The sequence below is a fragment of the Rhinopithecus roxellana genome, chromosome 8 (assembly GCF_007565055.1).
Source record: "Rhinopithecus roxellana isolate Shanxi Qingling chromosome 8, ASM756505v1, whole genome shotgun sequence".
NCBI lineage: Eukaryota > Metazoa > Chordata > Mammalia > Primates > Cercopithecidae > Rhinopithecus > Rhinopithecus roxellana.
Window position 1 is genome coordinate 8669600 of NC_044556.1, and position 21093 is coordinate 8690692.

General features: G+C 58.7%; 1 protein-coding gene across 3 annotated transcripts; it reads left to right on the forward strand.

Moving 5' to 3' along the window:
• Nucleotides 1-25: 25 nt before the first annotated feature.
• CAMSAP3 (calmodulin regulated spectrin associated protein family member 3) lies at nt 26-20401 on the forward strand. Of its 3 annotated transcripts, none has more exons than XM_030937215.1 (18): nt 51-317; nt 8037-8290; nt 8973-9095; nt 9178-9273; nt 10516-10563; nt 10822-10960; nt 12934-13073; nt 13160-13253; nt 13336-13390; nt 13554-13627; nt 13967-14036; nt 14137-15604; nt 17277-17416; nt 17512-17819; nt 18598-18697; nt 19385-19497; nt 19611-19729; nt 19843-20401. In XM_030937215.1, the coding sequence occupies exons 1-18, from the start codon at nt 170-172 to the stop codon at nt 20146-20148; spliced, it is 3795 nt and encodes a 1264-aa protein (XP_030793075.1). In that variant the 5' UTR covers nt 51-169; the 3' UTR covers nt 20149-20401. The 3 variants fall into 3 exon arrangements, with proteins under 3 accessions (XP_030793076.1, XP_030793075.1, XP_030793077.1); XM_030937217.1 differs by having other exon boundaries at nt 14188-15604; XM_030937216.1 differs by lacking the exon at nt 10516-10563 and having other exon boundaries at nt 26-317; nt 19843-20396.
• The last annotated feature ends 692 nt before the right edge of the window (nt 20402-21093 follow it).

Below are 21093 nucleotides of genomic sequence, written 5' to 3' on the forward strand. Positions count from 1 at the left end.
GTCGCCAGCGCAAGCGGCCGCACCTGGCTCAGCAGCAGCAGCGGCGGCGGCGGCGACGGCGGCAGCGGCAGAGGCAGCAGCAGCGGGCCCGGCCGGGGGCGCGAGCGCGGCGCAGCCCAGCCCAGCCCAGTCCGAGCGCGGACCCGGCGCCCGCAGCCCCGGCGCCGCCATGGTGGAGGCGGCGCCCCCCGGGCCCGGGCCGCTGCGGAGGACCTTCCTGGTGCCCGAGATTAAGTCGCTGGACCAGTACGATTTCTCGCGGGCCAAGGCGGCGGCCAGCCTGGCGTGGGTGCTGCGGGCCGCGTTCGGGGGCGCAGGTACCGGGGCTCGGGCGACCGGGGTGGGGGGCGGCGGGCCGGGCGCGGCAGGTGCGGGGGGGGCGGGGCGCCGGGCCGGGAAGGCCGGGGGCCGTGGGAACAATAGCGCCGGCCGCCGGGGGTCCCCGAGCTCTGGCCCCTGCCGCGCCGGGGCCTCCGAGCTTCCTGCTCGGCCCGGGCGGTGGACTTTGCCCCGCCGGCTGCGGGAGCGCGGTGGGGGTGGGGCCGGCGGCCCAGCTCCGCGCGGGGGTCCCCGGCGTCCAAGCCTCCAGGTGAGCCAGGCGGGGTCTGCGGGCGAGCCGGGTAGGGTCTCCCCGTGCAGACCTCTCGTTCCCGCCTCCCGCACCCCCGGGGCCTTCCCTTGCACGCCTTCTTCTCTTTTACACAAATCACGCCCCTGCGAGGATCTCCGCCTCGGTCTCTCCCCCCTCCACACACCCTGGAGACCCAGACCCCGGCCTCGCTGGGCGGTCCCAAGTGCTCCGGTCTCCACCACTGCACGACCCCCAGGCCCGGACACACACCCCGCGTCGGCCCTGGCCGCGGTGCGGGCGGCGACCGTGGAGCTCTGGGAACCCCCTCTTTCGCCTCCATAGCCCCCTCCAGCGCCTGGCAGCTGTGACTTATGGCCCCATTTTACTGGGGAGGTTGGCGAGCCCAGCCGAAGGGAAATGGCTAGTCCAAGATCGCCCGGGGTGGGCCCCCCCCCCCCCGGCTGGGCTGCGGGGCCTTCTCCCATTAGAGCAGATCCTTCACTCCCTCCCCCAGGCCCGCTTGCCTGAGAACCCGAGCCACCCGAATGGGGAGGATGCTGTAATCCCGGGTCCCCGGGATTAGAGGCCCTGGACACACTCAGTCCCGGCTTTGGGCGGCTTCACAACCCCAGGCCAGAGCTGGGAGTCAGGGCCTGGCCTTGGAGAAGACAGGGGTTAATTAAGGTCTGGGCCTTCCAGCGGGGAGCCGTGGGGGGGACACCCTTTTCTCCCACTGGTTCTGCCCACTGGTGTTGGCACAGCCCATCCCCCCTCTCCCTGGCCTTCCCAGATCAACCTGTTCTGGGTGTGGGTCTCGGTGACAGCTGTCCGTCCGTCTCCTGGTTCCGCCCCAGCCTGTCCCTCTTTCTCCCAGACTCTCTCTCTGCCTGCTCTTTTCCATGCATGCATGGCCCACTCTGGGGTCTACCTGCCTGCAGATATTTGCTTGAGGAAGAAAGATTGGGGATTGGACAGCCAGGACAGCCCCAGCCCCAGCCCCAGCTCCTCACTCGCAAGGTTGGGAGGCTGTAGAGAACTCAACGTGGAGAGTCAGAATTGAATGTGAATCCCAGCTGCACCAGAATGCGAATTATTCCAATTATCTGAGCTTCTGTTTCCCCTTCTGTAAAAGAAGGCGTTCGTTGACTGATTTATCCATTCTGCAAGTGTTTGAGGAGCAGGGGCACTTACTATGTATAGAGCACTGCTCCGGTGATGGAGACCCCAGTTACCTGTTTGCAAGGTTGCTGGGAGGCTAAAAAGCCATAGTGACCACAGAATCCTTCACGTGGCATGGGGCGCGCGATACATGCGAAACAGATGCTCGCTGCTGGTATGATTGGTGTATTTTGATGAATAATATTAACGTTATCCATTATCCCCTGGCCAGGAATCAGAGTAGAAATTATCCCATTTTGAAGAAAACAAAGCGAACTTCTGATGAGGGGTGTTGGTGAGCTCCCAGTGCCCTGAGTCACCCAGTTCTGTTCTTGTTGACCCAGCTTCCTCTGCTGTGTGACACATGGCAGTGGCTGCCTCTACCCTGAGGGTCAAGTTCAATCTGTTCCCTGTTCAACTCCCCTAAAAAGAGGAGGGGGGCTGAAGGAAATGGGAGCAGAGTTCTACAAGATTCATGAGCTCTGGGGACTCTTGACGGTACCATGCCTATCAGGTGCCGGGCTGGGCGCTCAGGTTGTAGAGGAGATGGCAGGGGATGGATACGGGGCGGAGGGAGATGGGCAGGAAACCAGATCATAGGGAAGCTGGCCAGCAGGGCTTGGGGGAGGCAATTCTTGAAATCTTCCAGGGAGGGAAGAGATCCCACAGGAGGAAAGATTTGAGTCTGGAAGGATGCATGGAAGTTAGACACGGAGAAGAGACGTGTGGGCAAAGGCTTAGAGTGTGGACCGGCAGGGAGTTCTCAGAGAAGATGTAGGTCCCCGGGGTGGCAGTGGGAGATAAGGGAGGCTGGTGAGACTGAGGACGGCCCTTCAGGTCCCTGGTTGTGGATCCAAGGGTACTGGGGAGCCACAGACGGTGTAAGGAACTGACAAGTTCAGGTATGCAGTGGCCCTGTGAGAACAGTGATGGCTCAGAGGAAGGCATAGTTCTGGTAAATCCCAGGCACAGGTGTGAGAAGGCTGTGCAGAAATAAAAGTGGAACACAAGCTTGGAGATTAGATAAGAAAGAGTTCCAAGCTTGGCCAACATGGTGAAACCCTGTCTCTACTAAAAATACAAAAAATTAGCCAGATGTGATGGTGCACGCCTGTAGTCTCAGCTACTTGGGAGGCTGAGGCAGGAGAATCCTTGAACCTGGGAGGCGGAGGTTGCAGTGAGCTGAGATCACACCACTGCACTCCAGCCTGGGTGAAAGAGTGAGACTCTGTCTCAAAAAAAAAAAAAAAAAAAAAAGAAAAGAAAAAATGAAAAAAAGGGTTCCATGTTAAACACATTTGGGAAACACCACATGCAGTTCCTTATGCCTTCAGAACAGCTGTGTGATGTGTGAGGGAAACTTGAGTTCATGTTGGATGTTTTTATCCTGGACACGTTATCTCAACTCTCTAGGCCTTGGTTTTCTCATCTGTATAAGGGGTATAATAATAAGTGTTGTAAGGATTAAATGACTGGATGCAGGGAAGGTCATGGTATAAATAACTGGTTGGGTGTGGTGGCATGCGCTTGTAGTCCCAGCTAGTCAGGAGGCTGAGGCAGGAGGATCGCTTGAGCCCAGGAGTTCCAGGGTACAGTGAGCTATGATCATGCCACTGCACTCCAAGCTGGGCAACAGAGTGAGACCCTGTCTCAATCTTCCATCCACCCACCCACTCACTCACTCACTCATCCACCCACCCACTCACTCATCCACCCACCCACTCACTCATCCACCCACCCACTCACTCATCCACCCACCCACCCACCCACTCACTCATCCACCCACCTACCCATTCTCCCACCCACCCACCCACCCACCCATCCACCCAGCCATCCATCCATCCACCCACCCACCCAGCCACCTACCTCCCCATCCACCCACCTACCTCCCCATCCACCCATCCATCCATCACCAGCCATCCACCCACCTACCCACCCACCCATCCACCCACCTACCCACCCACCCATCTACCCACCTACCTCCCCATCCACCCACCTACCTCCCCATCCACCCATCCATCCATCACCAGCCATCCACCCACCTACCCACCCACCCACCCATCCACCCACCCACCCATCCACCCACCCATCCACCCACCTACCTCCCCATCCACCCACACATCCATCCATCCTAGCTATGTTGTAGACTTGTGCTATTCAGTATGGTGACCACCAGCCAGATGTGGCTTCTGAGTCACTTAAATGTGGTCAGTCTGAACCAAGATGCGCTGTAAATGTAAAATATACTCAGGGTTCCAAAGACTTGGTACAAAAACAAACAACAAAAACCAGTGTAAAATATCTTATTAATAATATTTTTATGTTGATTACATGTTAAAATAAGAATTGGATATGTCTTGGGTCAATATATTACTACATTCTTATTGTTTCTACATATGTAATGTGGCTACTAGAAAACTTGACGGCTTATGTGGGCTCACATTATATGCATTATATTTCTCTTTTTTTTCTTTTTGAGACAGTGTCTTGCTCTGTGGCCCAGGCTGGAGTGCAGTGGCACGATCTCGGTTCACCACAGCCACCACCTCCTGGGTTCAAGTGATTCTCATGCCTCAGCCTCCTGAGTAGCTGGGATTACAGGCATGCACCACCACGCCCCGCTAATTTTTGTATTTTTAGTAGAGATGGAGTTTCACCATGTTGGCCAGGCTGGGCACATTGTATTTCTGTCAGACAGCAGTGTTCTGCTGTAAATAATGCTCAGTAAACATTTTAGCCAGGTGTGGTAGCACATGCCTGTAGTCCCAGCTGCTCGGGAGGCTGAGGCGGGAGGGTCCCTTGAACTCAGGAGTTCAAGACCAGCCTGAGCAACATAGTGAGACACCCAGCTCTAAAATAAAATAAATGAATAAATAAAATAAAAAGAAAGTGGGGCCAGGTGTAGTGGCTCATGTCTGTAATCCCAGCACTTTGGGTGGGTCACTTGAGGTCAGGGTTCGAGACCAGCCTGGACAACATGGTGAAACCCCATCTCTACTAAAAAATAGGAAAATTAACTGGGCGTGGTGGCGCACACCTGTAGTCCCAGCTACTTGGGAGGCTGAAGCAGGAGAATCACTTGAACTTGGGAAGCAGAGGTCTCAGCGAGCTGAGATGGCACCGCTGCACTCCAGCCTGGGTGACAGAGCGAGACTGTCTCAAACAAAAAAAAAAGAAAAAGAAAAAGAAAATAAGTTTGTAGTATAAGGAAGTGGTTCTCAAATGGTGATGATTTTGACACTTAATTGACATTTGGCAGTGTCTGGCAATATTTTTGGTTGTCATTACTTGGGAGAAATGTACTGCTGATGTCTAGTAAGTAGAGACCAGAGATTTTGCTAAATGTCTTACAGTGTACGGTACAGGACAGTGTCCCCTGAATACAAAGAACTTTCCAGCCCCAAGTACCAGTGATACAAAGGTGGAAGAACATCTGTCTATAATAAGTGCCTGATAAATGTCAGTGTAGCCCTGGCTCAAGGTTTTGGTGTGTGTTTGTTTTTCATCTTAAAGGCCCTGAGAAGTCCTGTAGGAAACGAACACGTGTGATTTTGCTGGTGGGAGCAAGATGTGCCCAGGGCTGGGGCGGTAGAGAGGAGGGTTTGGATTTGGGAGATGTCAGGAGGTTGAAAGCCAAGGATGCATTAAATGTGGGGTGAGGGCGTAAAGAAAGGGAGGGAGGGTGATTTCTCACTGCTTTGGGGGCGGGGAGGAGGGGAGGTGTGGGTGAGATGTTGAGAGTTGTGGGAGATGCCCAGGGCACAGTGGGGGGCTCATGGTTGGGGCTGCCGCAGTTGCAGTCCTCAGGTGGCCCTGGAAGCTGTCGCGGGGTAGGGTGGCCTGGGGTGGGGGTGGGGCCCGTCCATTTACAAGGAGACGCCTGTGGGAGGAAGGGTTCTGGAAGAAGGAGGCGCTGGGCACAGAGCCCAGGCGAGATATGGGCCCACAGATACGCTTCGGAGGTCCCTGCTGGCCTTGGGGAGGCTGGAAGCCATGAGGGCAACACCAAGCTCAGGGAAATTGAGGGAGAGTTGGAGTGGGGCTGGGAGGGCAGGGAGGAAGTGAGCCTGAAATACCTCTTCTTTCAAGGAGCCAAGATAAGAGGGGCAAAAAGAAGACCCAAGTCTGTATGCAGGTGGCGCGTTAAGTGGGACGGTCCAGTGTGGTTTTAGAAGGTGGGAAGGGAGCCAGGACAAGGAGGGACGGAAGGCAGCCAAGAGTGCCTGGGTCCTCAACGGGTGGAGGAGTCACGTTCAAGTATGTTCTGAAGCACTAGAACCACCCCCCTTGCCCTCTTCCTTTATTTTCTTTCTTTCTTTCTTTTTTTTTTTTGAGAGTCTTGCTCTGTCACCCAGGCTGGAGTGCCTGGTGGCGTGATCTCGGCTGGCTGCAACCTCTGCCTCCCAGGTTTAAGTGATTCTCCTGCCTCAGCTTCTCGAGTAGCTGGGATTATAGGCATGTGCCACCACGCCCAGCTCATTTTTGTATTTTTAGTAGAGATGGGGTTTCACCATGTTGACAAGGCTGGTCTTGAACTCCCAACCTCAAAAGATCTGCCCACCTTGTTTTCCCAAAGTGATGGGATTACAGGCGTGAGCCACTGCACCTGGCCCCCACTCCGTTCTTTCAAACACACACACAGAACCCCAATATACAAAACAAGGCTGGGCACAGTGGCTGACCCCTACAATCCCAGCACTTTGGGAAGCCGAGGCAGGTGGATCACTTGAGGCCAGGAAATTCGAGACCAGCCTGAGCAACATCATGAGACTTCCATCTTTACAAAAAATTTAAAAATTGGCTGGGTGTGGTGGCGTGCGCCTGCGGTCCCAGCTACTCAGGAGGCTGAGGCAGGGAGGACCCCTTGAGCCTGGGAGTTCCAGGTTGTAGTGAGCCATGATCGTGCCACTGCACTCCAGCAAAAACTCAAACAAACAGAGAAAGCTGTGCAGGCTGGGCGTGGTGGCTTACGCCTGTAATCCCAGCACTTTGGCAGGCCGAGGTGAGCAGATCGCTTGAGGCCAGAAGTTCAAGACCAGTCTGGCCGAAATGGTGAAACCCTGTCTCTACAACATACAAAAATTAGCCCAGTATGGCAGCATCGCACCTGTAATCCCAGCTACTCGGGAGGCTGAGGCAGGAGAATCATTCAAACCCGGGAGGCAGAGGTTGCTGCGAGCCAAGATTGCGCCACTGCACTCCAGCCTGGGCGACAGAGAGACTCTTATCTCCAAAAAAACAACATAAAAGCTGTGCAGATTAGAACAAGAGCTGGACAGGTTTCCTGCTGTTGATTTCAGTCATCTCTTCCCTGACCCCTGCCAGGCCTTCCTGGCTTTCTCCTCACCACTCTTGGTCCTGTGTGGATTTCTGCCCCCAGGCCACCGTCCACTTGGGACTTCCTCACGCCTCTTCCCACTGTCCTATTTAGGGACCTTAGGCTGTCTCTATGATGTGACTTCACCGTCTCCCTAAGCCCCAGCCTTTCACATAATCTGCCTCAAGCATGTCCTCAAAGCCCCTCACATTCAATTTCACCCCTTCACCTCCCATTCCTCCTGCATCCCACCTCAGTCATTACCCCTCTGTTCCATCTTCCCCCTCAGACCCAGCAAGGCCCCGGCCACCTCCCTCTCTGTCCCTTGCCTCCTCCCTTCAATCACCAGGTTTACATCACTCAACTCTCTTGATGTGCCCACCTCCCCTGCTCACCCGTGTGCCGCCCCACTCATCCCACCCTACCTGCAAGCTGAGAGAGGGCGTCCAGTTTGCTGGGTCTAACCTCAGTCCTGGCGTTGAAGAGCTATTTGGCCTGGGGCAAGGGACTTTCCTTCTCTGTGCCTCTGTTTCCTCCTTTGTAACATGAGAGTTGCCAGTTGGGCCCTGGCTGCCTCCTAGCATTGACGTAAGGCTCAGTGAGTCTACACTGGCAAGTGCAGGAAGGCTCTTAGGATTGCGGATGTTATTGTCTTTCCTGGGACCTACAAGAGCCAGTCCAACTGGCCTGGGATTGGGGGTAGCCTCCCCTCCTTTCCACTCTAAGTGCCCATCAGCTCCCTGAGGCACCCTGTTCTCTCCCACCTCCTGGGCTTTGCATCTGCAGGCCCCTCTGCCTACAACACCATCACCCCTTCCTCCAGCAAACTCCTGCACATCTGTACTCTCCTTCCAGATCCCCTCTCTCCCTTCCCAATGCCTTCCCCCCGGTCCAGACCCACTCTTAATCCGGGCCATGTGGTCTGTGTGTGTGTGTGTATGTTGTATCTGGTGACCCTGACACCCGTGTTTCCTCTCTATGCCCCCACAGAGCACGTGCCCCCGGAGCTGTGGGAGCCCTTCTATACCGACCAGTATGCGCAGGAGCATGTGAAGCCCCCGGTGACACGGCTGCTGCTCTCAGCCGAGCTCTACTGCAGAGCCTGGCGCCAGGCGCTGCCACAGCTTGAAACACCCCCCAACCCCTCTGCATTGCTGGCGCTGCTGGCGCGGAGGGGCACAGTGCCTGCTTTGCCCGAGCGCCCGGTGCGCGAGGCCGACCTGAGGCACCAGCCCATTCTCATGGTAGGCCCCGCCACTGCCTGTTAGACGATGCCTACCATGCTCGTCTCCTTCCCCCAAGCTCCTCCCACTAGTACTGGCTCCTCCTTTCAAGCTTTGTCCATTAAGCCTAGTTCCTCCCATCAGGCTTGGCTCCTCCCCTCAAGCGCTATCTATTAAGCCTAGCTCCTCCTACCAGTCTTAGTGTCTTGCCTTAAGCTCTGTCAATCAAACCTAGCTCCTCCTATCACTCGGCGCCTTCCCTTAAGCTCTGTCCATCAAACCTAGCTCCTCCTACCAGTCCTGGCTCCTCCCCTCAAGCGCTGTTCATTAAGCCTAGCTCTTCCTCCCAGCCCTGGCTCCTCCTCTCAAGATCTTCCCATCAAGCCTGGCCCCTCCCATCAAACCCAGCTCCCCAAAAAGGCGCCACTCTGGCCCTTGAGGATTTGTGTACACAGTCCACCCTATCCTAAGGCCTAGCATCTGACCTCAAAGTCCCGCCCATTGTGCGTGGCTTCTCTAGGACCCCATTTCTAGTTCCTTACCTTAAGGCCCCACCCATGAACCACTGGCCCCGCCCCCTCAAGCCCCACCCCCCCCATCAAGTTCTTTCCATCTCTAGGTTCTTCCTTTTCCCAGGCCTTTGGGGGCCAAGGTGTGCCTCCTGCAGCTTTCGGGTCTCACCCTCTAGCCCTTGCCCCCACAGGGAGCCCACCTAGCTGTCATTGATGCCCTCATGGCTGCCTTTGCCTTCGAGTGGACAAAGACCCTGCCAGGTCCCTTGGCCCTGACCAGCTTGGAGCACAAGCTGCTTTTCTGGGTGGACACGGTAGGTGGGGTTGGGCCCGGGGTGGGTTCAGGGACCAGCATCGTCCAGTGGCCAGACCACTGACCACCCCCCTGCCCTCCAGACTGTCCGGCGGCTGCAGGAGAAGACAGAGCAGGAAGCGGCCCAGCGAGCCTCTCCAGCAGCCCCTGCAGACGGGGCGGCCCAGGCGCAGCCTTCGGTGAGGCCAGGGCATAGAACCATCGGAAGGATGGGGGACCGGAGATCTGGGAGGGCTGGGCGGGGCTGTGCTTCCCGGCCACTCCTGAAGTGGGGAGGGGGCTAGAGGTGACACACTCTCTCTTTCTTCTCCCTTCTCTCAATCTCTCGTGCCCCGCCCGTCCCCTGTGCCGGTACCCGCTGCCCTCCTCTCTGCCTCTCTGGCCTCAGTGCCCTACGCGCTGGTACTGGAAGCTGGTTCCTGTAAGTGGGGCTGTCTGTCCGCCCCGTCTGCCTGCCCTGCTTGTAGCTCTGTCTGTCTGTATGTCTGTTTCCGCCTGCCTGTCTGCACGCCCTCTCATACCTCCCCAAGCTGTGAGCAAAGGAAGTTGGACCCCAGTCCTGGGAGACAGAAACCCTCTGTGCACCAAGCGAAGGGTAGAATCTGGGCCATTAACTGAGAGGGCGGCCCCCTCCCCAGTGAACTGATGGGTGGGGACGAACTTCCCCTCCCATTATTCAGAAGGGCAAACACTCCCCGTTCCCATTAATGAAGAGGGTGGGACCCCCTGAACCTGTCCCCCTTAACCGAGGTGGGGAGACCGCAAAAATTTCTGAAGGGGGGACCTGCAGCCCATCACAAACGTGGATCCTGACCCTAGCAGGCAGGGCACCCTCTAGCCAAGAGGAAGACCCTCCAGTGCAGAAGATAGAATAACCTTCCTGAGATCCCCAGCTTCCCTAGAGAAAAATCCCAGCTTTGAGAAGGAGGAGGAGGCCCATCCCTGAAGCTAGAGGTTGAAATTTCTCTCTTCCCTGAATGAGCTGTGTGACCTTGCAGAAGTATCTAAACCTCTCTGTGCTTCATATAAATTACTCCCATAGTAGATAAACAAGGAGGAAGTGGGGGAGGTTTTGGGCTGGCTGACATCCCCACCTTTGCTCACTCCTTCCCCCAACCCTGGGGCCTGGGTTGGGAGGTTCCCTTCCTGCCTACCCGCTTCCTCCGCATCCTCTCCCCAAGCTGGGGGCCTGGGTCTTTTGTGGGAGGAGGATTCCCCGCATAAGAAGGGATCCCTACTCTGTGGGGTCCCTTGGGGCTGGGAGGAGCTGGGGTTTGCAAAGCCGGCCAGAGCAGTCAGGGAGCTGGACGGCCGGGGCTCAGGGCCAGGGCCAGGGCTACCCCCTCCCCCCCAAGGTGGGCTTGGGGGCCCAGCAGGTCAGCATCCCTCCGCCTTGCTGATGGCTGCTCCTCTCCCCCCAGCACGCAATTGCCTTCTGTTTGAAGGAGTCGGGGAGCAAACCCCCCATGGTAATGTATCCCCCGCCCCGGGGTCCCAGGAGTCCCTGTCCCCAGCCCCCGCTGCTGGCCTGGCTGCTCGAAGACATCTCCTCTGCCTCTTGCTGCTGCCCCTCCCCTGCTCCAGGCTGGCCCTCCAACTCTTGTCTCTGGGACCCCCAGCTTCCCGCCCCCTCATGGCGGAAACCCCAGGCCTCCCCGCCCAGCCTGCATGACCGCTGACCCGGGGGGCCAGCCTGGCCACTCACCTGACCTGGCTCCCATCTGCAGATCCGATACCGCAAGGACCGTGTGGTGGCGCGACGTGCCCCCTGCTTCCCGACGGTGACCAGCCTCCAGGACCTGGCCAGTGGGGCCGCACTGGCCGCCACCATCCACTGCTATTGTCCCCAGCTGCTTCGACTTGAGGGTGAGTAAATGGACGTGGACCAGATCTTGTGCGGGGAAGCTGGACATCCTAAGTCCCAGCCCCCAGGCCCTCCATCCCCAGGTCCGAGAGACCAGTAACGATGCAGTGGTCATGAGGGCAGCTTCCGGAATTGGCAGACCTGAGTTTGTGTCTCTCTCTTCCCCGATTAGTTGTGTGACCTCACGCAAGTGTATAAACCTCTCTGTGCTTCCACGAATTCATTCCTGCAGCAGATGAAACGTATGGAGTGTGGACTGTGTGCCAGACCTTGTTGTAGGCACTGGGGATCCAGCCAGAATAGAGACATACTCCCGACCTCATAGACGGCTCTAGCTGGGGGAGAAAGATACTAAGTTTATCCAGAAGTACTTTTTTTTTTTTGAGACTGAGTCTTGCTGTGTTGCCCAGGCTGGAGTGTAATGGCATGATCTTGGCTCACTGCAACCTCCACCTCCCAGGTTCAAGCCATTCTCCTGCCTCAGCCTCCCGAGTAGCTGGGACTACAACCACATGTCACCACGCCCAGCTAATTTTTGTATTTTTAGTAGAGACAGCTTTCACCATATTGGCCAGGCTGGTCTCGAATTCCTGACCTCAAGTGATCTGCTCGCCTTGGCCTCCCTAAGTGCTGGGATTACGAGCGTGGACCACTGCACCCGGCCCAGAAGTAGTTTTTGGATGTTGGGTACTCCTAAAAGCAATGGGTGGTCAGAAAAAGCTTTTTTTAAAAAAAAAAACAAACTTTTTTTCTTTTTATTAAAAAAAAAAATTATAGGGCTGGGTGTGGTGGCTCATGGCTGTAATCCCAGCAGTTTGGGAGGCTGAGGCAGGTGGATCACGAGGTCCCGAGTTCAAAACCAGCCTGGTCAGGATGGTGAAACCCTGTCTTTACTAAAAATACAAAAATTAGCCAGGCGCGGTGGCAGATGTCTGTAATCCCAGCTACTCAGGAGGCTGAGGCAGGAGAATCGCTTGAAAATAGGAAGTGGAGGTTGCAGTGAGCCAAGACCGCGCCATTACACTCCAGCCTGGGCGACAGAGCGAGACTCCATCTCAAAAAAAAAATTATGTAATAGAGATGGGGTCTTGCTATGTTGCCCACGCTGGTCTTGAACTCCTGGACTCAAACATCCTCCCGCCTCAGCATCCCAAAGTGCTACGATTACAGGCATGAGCCACCACACCTGGCCCGGAAAAGCTTTTTGATCTAGGGAGCCCTGAGCTTGTTCCTGCAACTAGACGGTCCCAGCTGGGGGTGATGGGAGACAGTGACAGATCATTAGGCATTCGATTCTCATAAGGAGGGTGCAGCCTAGATCCCTCGCATGCGGGGTTCCAATACTGTTCGCTCTCCTGTGAAAATCGGCCGCTGCTGATCTGATGGAGGCGGGGCTCAGATGGGCCTGCAAATAATGGGGAGCGGCTGTAAATACACTCACTGCGGCTCACCTGCTGTATGGTCCAGTTCCTAACAGGCCACGCCCCGGGGGTTAAGGACCCCTGGCCTAAGGATGGTCTATCATAGAATTCACCTCGGCCGGGCGCGGTGGCTCACACCTGTAATCCCAGCACTTTGGGAGGCCAAGACGGGCAGATCACGAGGTCAAGAGATTGAGACCATCCTGGCTAACACGGTGAAACCCCATCTCTACTAAAACTATAAAAAATTAGCCTGGTGTGGTGGCACACTCCTGCAATCCCAGCTACTCGGGAGGCTGAGGCAGGAGAATCACTTGAACATGAGAGGTGGAGGTTGCAGTGAGCCGGGATTGCGCCACTGCACTACAGCCTGGGTGACACAGCAAGACTCAGTCTCAAAAAAAAAAAAGCAAAAAAATTCACCTCTCAAATGGCACCTGGCAGAAGCTGGGCTCATAGGAGGTCTTCGTGTGGGGGCTGCTGGTCCCTGGCTTCCCTGGGGCCCCCGTCCTCCTCCTCATAGAGTCAGGGACCCACTCCTCCTGTCCCCACAGAGGTCTGCTTGAAGGACCCGATGTCTGTGGCGGACAGCCTGTACAACCTCCAGCTGGTGCAGGATTTCTGTGCCTCCCGCCTTCCTCGTGGCTGCCCCCTGTCCCTTGAGGACTTGCTGTACGTCCCACCACCGCTCAAGGTAAGGCCATCCTGGGGCCTCCTGGGCTGAGACAGGCATCTGGGGCCGGGGGTATCCCGTCTGCTGACCCAGCCTCCCACCTCCAGGTCAACTTGGTGGTGCTGCTGGCTGAGTTGTTCATGTGTTTTGAGGTGCTCAAGCCCGACTTCGTGCAAGTGAAGGACTTGCCCGAGGGTCACGGTGAGGCCCTGGGGGCCTGGGGGCCGGGTGGGGGGTGGGTGGGAGAGCCAAACCCCACCTGACCTTCTTCTGTGTACCACAGCTGCCTCCCCCCGGGGCACTGAGGCCTCCCCACCTCAGAACAACAGCGGCAGTAGGTACGGTCTTCACACCGGGCGAATCTCTGGCATGTGGGTGGGCGGCGCCATGTCTGCCCTGCTGGGCACTGGGACGCAGCTGGGCGACGCTGATGTCTACCCCCTGGGGAGAGGCGGAGGAGGAGGTGGGGGTCCTGAGGCTGAAATACGTCTCTCTGTACAGTTCTCCTGTCTTCAACTTCCGCCACCCGCTCCTGTCATCTGGTGGCCCCCAGTCCCCACTCCGAGGATCCACAGGTGAGGAGGGGGTAGGTGGCTTCTGTCCTGGGGGACCCCCCCATCCACAGACTGCTCCAGTGGGCCTCATGTTGTTTCCTCGTGAGCCTTCCAGTAGCCCCTCCATCAGGTGCCCCTTGGGCATCCCAAGGTGACCCCCAGAATCGCCTCCCCAGTGGCCCCACAGTACCCCGTAGTGACAGTAAATGGCCCCGGGTATCTGTTTCTGGAAACCTCTGGTTTCACTAGACCACATGATGAGCCATCAGTGACTCATCCAGTGACCTTGCAGAGGTTGTCCCCAGATGCTGGCTGACCCCACTCAGGGTCCCCATAGTAACCACTCATCGCCTACCCCAGGCTCCCTGAAGTCTTCCCCATCCATGTCCCATATGGAGGCCCTGGGCAAGGCCTGGAACCGGCAGCTCAGGTGAGTGCACCTCATGGGCCAGGGTAGGGGGTGGAGCAGGCTAGGGCGGGGTGGGGCCGAGGCTGGTCCCACGGGCTGACCCCTCCCTCCGGCCGCCCAGCCGTCCCCTCTCCCAGGCTGTGTCATTCAGCACCCCCTTTGGCCTGGACAGCGACGTGGATGTCGTCATGGGTGACCCTGTGCTTCTCCGCTCTGTGAGCTCGGACAGCCTGGGCCCCCCGCGTCCCGCGCCGGCCAGGACCCCCACCCAGCCACCCCCGGAGCCTGGTGACCTGCCCACCATCGAGGAGGCTCTGCAGATCATCCACAGTGCCGAGCCCCGGCTCCTCCCAGATGGGGCGGCCGACGGCAGCTTCTACCTCCACTCCCCTGAGGGGCCCTCCAAGCCATCCCTGGCCTCCCCCTACCTGCCCGAGGGGACCTCCAAACCACTCTCCGACAGGCCCACCAAAGCACCGGTGTACATGCCACACCCCGAGACCCCCTCAAAGCCATCTCCCTGTCTGGTGGGGGAGGCATCGAAACTGCCAGCCCCATCCGAGGGGTCCCCGAAGGCGGTGGCTTCGTCCCCAGCAGCCACCAACTCCGAGGTGAAAATGACCAGCTTTGCGGAACGCAAGAAACAGCTGGTGAAAGCAGAGGCTGAGGCCGGAGTGGGGTCCCCCATGTCCACTCAGGCCCCGCCGGAGGCCCTGAGCTCGGAGATGAGTGAGCTTGGCGCCCGGCTGGAGGAGAAACGCAGAGCCATTGAGGCTCAGAAGCGACGGATTGAGGCCATCTTTGCCAAGCACCGTCAGCGGCTGGGCAAAAGCGCCTTCTTGCAGGTGCAGCCGCGGGAGGCCTCCGGGGAGGCAGAGGTGGAGGCCGAGACAGGCCCAGTCCCTGGTGGGGAGCGGCCGGCGGGTGAGGGCCAGGGTGAGCCAACCTCACGGCCCAAGGCAGTGACCTTCTCGCCAGACCTGGGCCCGGTGCCCCCTGAGGGGCTGGGGGAATACAATCGAGCGGTCAGCAAGCTGAGTGCTGCCTTGAGCTCACTGCAGCGGGATATGCAGAGGCTCACGGACCAGCAGCAGCGGCTTCTGGCCCCGTCGGAGGCCCCCGGACCTGCCCCACCACCCGCTGCGTGGATCATACCTGGCCCCACAACAGGGCCCAAAGCTGCATCCCCTAGCCCCGCCCGGCGGGTCCCAGCCACCCGGCGCAGCCCTGGGCCTGGGCCCAGCCAGTCACCCCGCAGCCCGAAACACACGCGGCCGGCGGAGCTGCGGCTGGCACCCTTGACCAGGGTGCTCACGCCACCCCACGATGTAGACAGCCTCCCCCACCTGCGCAAGTTCTCGCCGAGCCAGGTGCCTGTACAGACGCGCTCTTCCATCCTCCTGGCAGAGGAGACGCCCCCCGAGGAGCCGACTGCCCGGCCAGGCCTCATCGAGATCCCTTTGGGCAGCCTGGCAGATCCCGCTGCCGAGGATGAGGGAGACGGGAGCCCCGCTGGTGCTGAGGATTCCTTGGAGGAGGAGGCGTCTTCAGAGGGGGAGCCCCGGGCGGGGCTGGGGTTCTTCTACAAGGTGAGTCCCCGAGCAGGTGGCTGGAGGGTCCTGGGCCTGGGGCAGGGGTGGGGGGGTGTGGACAGACGCATTGTTGGATGAATAGGGCTTTACTGGAGGATGGGTGGGTGGCTGGGGGATGGATGGGCAACCAGGTGTGAGTGGACAGAAGAGGTGTGAGTGGCTGGGTGAGGCCTCCATGGGTGTAGGGAGAGGGACATTTGCACGGTGGGGGCCAGGTGGGGTAACAGGGGCCTCAGATGGGATTTGCTCTTGTTTGTTGCGTAAGGACTTCCACAAGGGGCTGTAGGGGTGCAGTGGGGTGAGAGGTCCTCCCTCTGTGGCTTGAGTGAGGCCCTCAGGTATGTTTGGGGGTGAGGGGTTTCCAGTGGGGGCTGGCCCAGTCATATCCCTCCCAAACAAGGTATGGGTGGCAGAACAAGGGGGATAGATGGATGTGGGGAGTGGTGGAGAAACAGGGAGGAGTGATGGATAGACAGATGGATGAGTGGCTGGTTGCATGGGTGGGTGATGGACAGATGGATGGACAAGACCAGGATCTTCAGGGCATCTTCTTGCTCATCCTCTCTTTCACCCCCTCACCCCCAGCATGCTCCTTTCCTGGCCCTTCCCTATGTCCACTGTCTCTCCATTCCCATGGCTCTCCCAGCTGGGGCCACCACCGTGTCTCATCTGGACACCTAGGATCACCCTCCGACTGGCCTCTGCTGCCCACCTCCATCCCGGGCCATTTTCCACTGAGAAGTGGACTGCTCCCCTTACCCTTGCTTTTAGAATGAAAGTCCTCCCCAGGGCTTTAGGCTATGCTCATTTTTTTTTATTTTTTATTTTTTGTTTTTTGAGCCGCAATCTTGCTCTGCGGCCCAGGCTGGAGTGCAATGGCGTGATCATGGCTCAATCCAACCTCCACCTCCTGGGTTCAAGTGATTCTCCTGTCCCAGCCTCCTGAGTAGCTGAGACTACAAGACTATGCCACCACACCCAGCTAACTTTTGTATTTTTAGTAGGGACAGGGTTTTGCCATGTTGGCCAGGCTGGTCTCAAACTCGTGACCTCAGGTGATCCACCCGCCTTGGCCTCCCAAAGTGCTGGGATTACAGGTGTGAGCCACTGCACCTGGCCTGTGCTCACTTCTGACTTAGTCCTGCGCCACTGTCCTCAGCTCTGTATCCCAGCCACACTGGCCCCCCTGTACTTCCGTGCCCCCCAGTAGGTTTGTTCCAGCCTCAGGGCCTCGGCACTAGCTGTCGCCTCTGCCTGGAATGCGCTGCTCTGTACCCCTGTATGCCTGCCTAGTTAAGTTCTGATCATTCTACAGGGTAGTTCCTCTGGGAAGCCTTCCTGGGTGTCCAAAGGCCAGGCCAGGGTCCTCCCGCAGTGTAGAGTGTCTGCCCAACACGAGCTTTTGCTGGCACTCATTGCTGTTTGCTGCCTTTGTCTTCCCCGTTGGGTTAAGCACTGTGTATGTGAGCAGCACCCAGTGTACCCCATCCCTGTATGTGTCCCAGTACTTAGTGTGGCTGTGCATACAGTAGGCACCAACTAAGTGCATTTAGAACAGTGATGAAAACGAAAGCACAGGTGGGTGGCGGGCAGCCTGGGTGGATGGAAGATGGGCCTCCAGCCATGCTGGGGGAGGGGGTGGCTAGCTAGACTCGGCATCTGTCCCCAGGATGAAGACAAGCCTGAGGATGAGATGGCCCAAAAGCGGGCCAGCCTGCTGGAGCGGCAGCAGCGGCGAGTGGAGGAGGCGCGGCGGCGCAAGCAGTGGCAGGAGGCGGAGAAGGAACAGCGGAGGGAGGAGGCCGCGAGGTGAGACCGGACCTGCCCTGGACGGCCGCTCCTTGGCCTGTCTACCACTATGGACCCTGTGAGTGGTTCTGATGCCCATTCCCTGTGATCTGCAGGCTGGCCCAAGAGGAGGCCCCCGGCCCAGCCCCGCCTGTGTCCGCAGTCCCCGTAGCCCCGATGGCGACCCCAGCCCCTGCTGCCCGGGCAGCCGACGAGGAGGTGGGTCCCCGGAAGGGGGACTTCACGCGGCAGGAGTACGAGCGCCGGGCCCAGCTAAAGCTCATGGACGACCTCGATAAGGTGCTGCGGCCCCGGGCTGCGGGGTCCGGGGGCCCAGGTCGGGGCGGGCGGAGGGGCCCCCGGCCTCGCTCTGGCTGCTGTGACGACTCGGCCCTGGCACGAAGCCCAGCCCGCGGCCTGCTGGGTGAGGACCCTTGGGAGATGGGGCCTGCCCAGTGCCCTTTCTGGGGCCGACTGGGTGAGGCTCCCCGTGGGTAAGGGGGGAGGGGGAGGGAGATGTAAGCAGGGGTGCAGGGAGGGGATGGGTGTGTGGGGTGACAGGGGGCCTCTGGGTGTCTTTTGGGTAAAGACTTCCATCGGGGGCTGGGCGCAGTGGCTCACGCCTGTAATCCTAGCACTTTGGGAGGCTGAGGCGGGTGGATCACAAGTCAGGAGTTCAAGACCAGCCTGGCCAACATGGTGAAACCCCATCTCTATTAAAAATACAAAAATTAGCCGGGCATGGTGGCGCGCCTGTAGTCCCAGCTACTCGGGCGACAGAGGCAGGAGAATCGCTTGAGCCTGGGAGGCAGAGGTTGCGGTGAGCCAAGATTGCACCACTGCACTCCAGCCTGGGCAACAGAGCGAGATTCCGCCTCAAAAAAAAAAAAAAAAGACTTCCATAGGGATGTGGGGTACAGTGGGGTGAGGGGTCTGTCTTCTGTGGCTTAATGGATAAGAACCTTTGGGAATATGTTTGGGGTGAGGTGTTGCCAGTAGGGGCTGGCCCAGTGCTGCTCCCCACCAACTGCTGGACAGAGCATCCTCCCTCATAGGGGGGCCCTCCATAGGGGGGCTGCAGAGGGCCGACGGGTCTTGGGCAGGGCTGACTCCTCCTGTGCTCCCCCCACAGCCTGCTGGACCGCGTGTTGTGGAGGGCAGGGGGCTTCTGGTGGGCACTGACCTGCACTCTCTGTCCCCAGGCTCTCGGCTGAGCAAAATCTATTCCCAGTCCACCCTGTCACTGTCCACTGTGGCTAACGAGACCCACAATAACCTTGGGGTGAAGAGGCCCACGTCTCGGTGAGTTCAGCCTGCACGGGGGCGGAGGGGGGAGGTCATGTGCTGGGTGGCCTCGCAGCGCCTGGGAGGTGTGCAGGCATCTGAGTGAACCTAGAGGGCGGTATGGCTCCAGTGTATGGATATGCCATGAAGAGATGGAGGGACGCCTGTGGGCACGTGTGCATGGGGGATAGTCTGTACCTGGCAGACAGGACCCAAGCGTGTGCCTCGGTGCCCGAGTGCCAGGTGTTCCTGAGGGAGGAGGACAGGATGGGGCGCTGCATGGACTTGGGAGGGTATGCAGTGTATACCGCCTCCTCTGTGGTGTGTGGGGCCCACCTTTTCTTTTTCTTTTTGTTTTTTGTTTTTTTGAGAGGAAGCCTCACTCTGTTGCCCAGGCTGGAGTGCAGTGGCGCAATCTTGGCTCACTGCAACTTCTGCCTCCTGGGTGCAAGCGATTCTTGTGCCTCAGCCTCCCGAGTAGCTGGGGTTACCTGTGCCTGTAGAGATGGGGTTACACCTTGTTGGCCAGGCTGGCCTCGAACTCCTGACCTCAACTGATCTGCCCGCCTTGGCCTCCCAAAGTGCTGGGATTACAGGCGTGAGCCACCGCGCCCAGCCGTGGTCCTTCTTTTCCTTGGTCCCTCTGCACATCAGGAAGCTTCCCATCTCTGACCCCACCTCCATCCCATCCTTTCCCCACTGCAGGGCTCCCTCCCCGTCAGGTCTCATGTCCCCAAGCCGCCTGCCTGGAAGCCGTGAACGGGACTGGGAAAATGGCAGCAATGCCTCCTCCCCAGCGTCAGTGCCCGAGTACACAGGTAAGCGGGGGCGCTGGGTGATGTGGGGAGCAACAGGCACCCTCCTCCACGGCCCCTGCTCATTCCTCCTGTCCCCCGCCACCTCCCGCCCCGCCCCCTGCCTCACCCTCTAGGTCCACGGCTGTACAAGGAGCCCAGCGCCAAGTCTAACAAGTTCATCATCCACAACGCCCTGTCACACTGCTGCCTGGCGGGCAAGGTGAACGAACCGCAGAAGAACCGCATTCTGGAGGTGAGCCCGCCCACACGTGGGAGTTGGGGGCTGGTGGGTGGATAGGTGGCCTGGTGGTGGGTGGGTAGGTGGCCTGGCTTGGCCGGCTGACCATTTCCGGCACTCCTGCCCAGGAAATCGAGAAAAGCAAGGCCAACCACTTCCTGATCCTCTTTCGCGACTCGAGCTGCCAGTTCCGGGCACTCTACACGCTGTCGGGGGAGACAGAGGAGCTGTCGCGGCTGGCGGGTTACGGGCCCCGGACCGTCACGCCCGCCATGGTCGAAGGCATCTACAAGTACAACTCGGACCGCAAGCGCTTCACCCAGATCCCCGCCAAGACCATGTCCATGAGCGTCGATGCCTTCACCATCCAGGGACACCTCTGGCAGGGCAAGAAACCCACCACTCCCAAGAAGGGCGGCAGCACCCCCAAATAGCCCCACCCAGGCAGTCCACGGTCCGGGCCCTGTGTGCTGTGGCCGCCGCCCCCCCGGAGGACAGTCAGTCGGTATTCCTGGGTCCTGTCTGTCCCCAGCCGTGTCTGGGTGGGGCTGGAGTCTCCACCCTCTGACTTTGAGTCCAGTCCTGCTGTGGGGGCTGAGCTGGGAGGTTCAGGGACTCAGGGCTCAGCTCAGTCCCCTTGTCTGTCCTCCCCCACTTCTTGAATAAAATAATTTAAAGAGAAGTTGAGCCTTGTCCCCTCCGAGGCTGGCCAGGGTCCCACACTCCCTGGCTATGTTTTCAGTCTCCTGTTCTTTCTTGAACCCACTCGTGTCTTCAACCCCCATAATCCCCTAATGCAGCTTCAGCCAGGGTCTGAGGGCCCCGCCTTCCTGCCATCACCCCTAGCCCCCAAGCAGGGCTGTTTCGAAGCTGCCCTCTTAACTGATCTCTCGGGCTCCAGGCTTCCGACTGGCCCTGCAGCCTCGGCCACCCCCGCTTGCTGGATTTTCCTGTGTGGCTGTTGTTACTGGCCCTAACCAGTGTTTGGCCTGGGGCCAACTTCTAACTTGATCTTGTCTACTCTGGCCAGCCTGGTGTTTTCAGGCCGGGCATCTACCTCTGGGCCAGCGATTCCGGGTTTGAGAGCTGACAATCCGGTTGCCCCCTTGGCATTGCCTGGGTGTCTCAGATGCAAGGCCTGCCCTGCAACCCAGGCTGGCACTGGCTTCCCAGCTGCCGCCCAGTTCTACGCAGCTCGGCCCTCCCCTCCTGTCTGTCTTCTCTCCAGCCCTGTCACCTCCCCGCAAAGTCCAAGCCAATGGCCTGGGCCTCCCCATGTCCCCAGCTGCCTCCTGCCCACACAGCAGCCTGTGTAACCCGTTCAAAGCACAAATCTGATTATATCCCTTGATGCTTAAAACCCCTTAATAGCCTAGAGT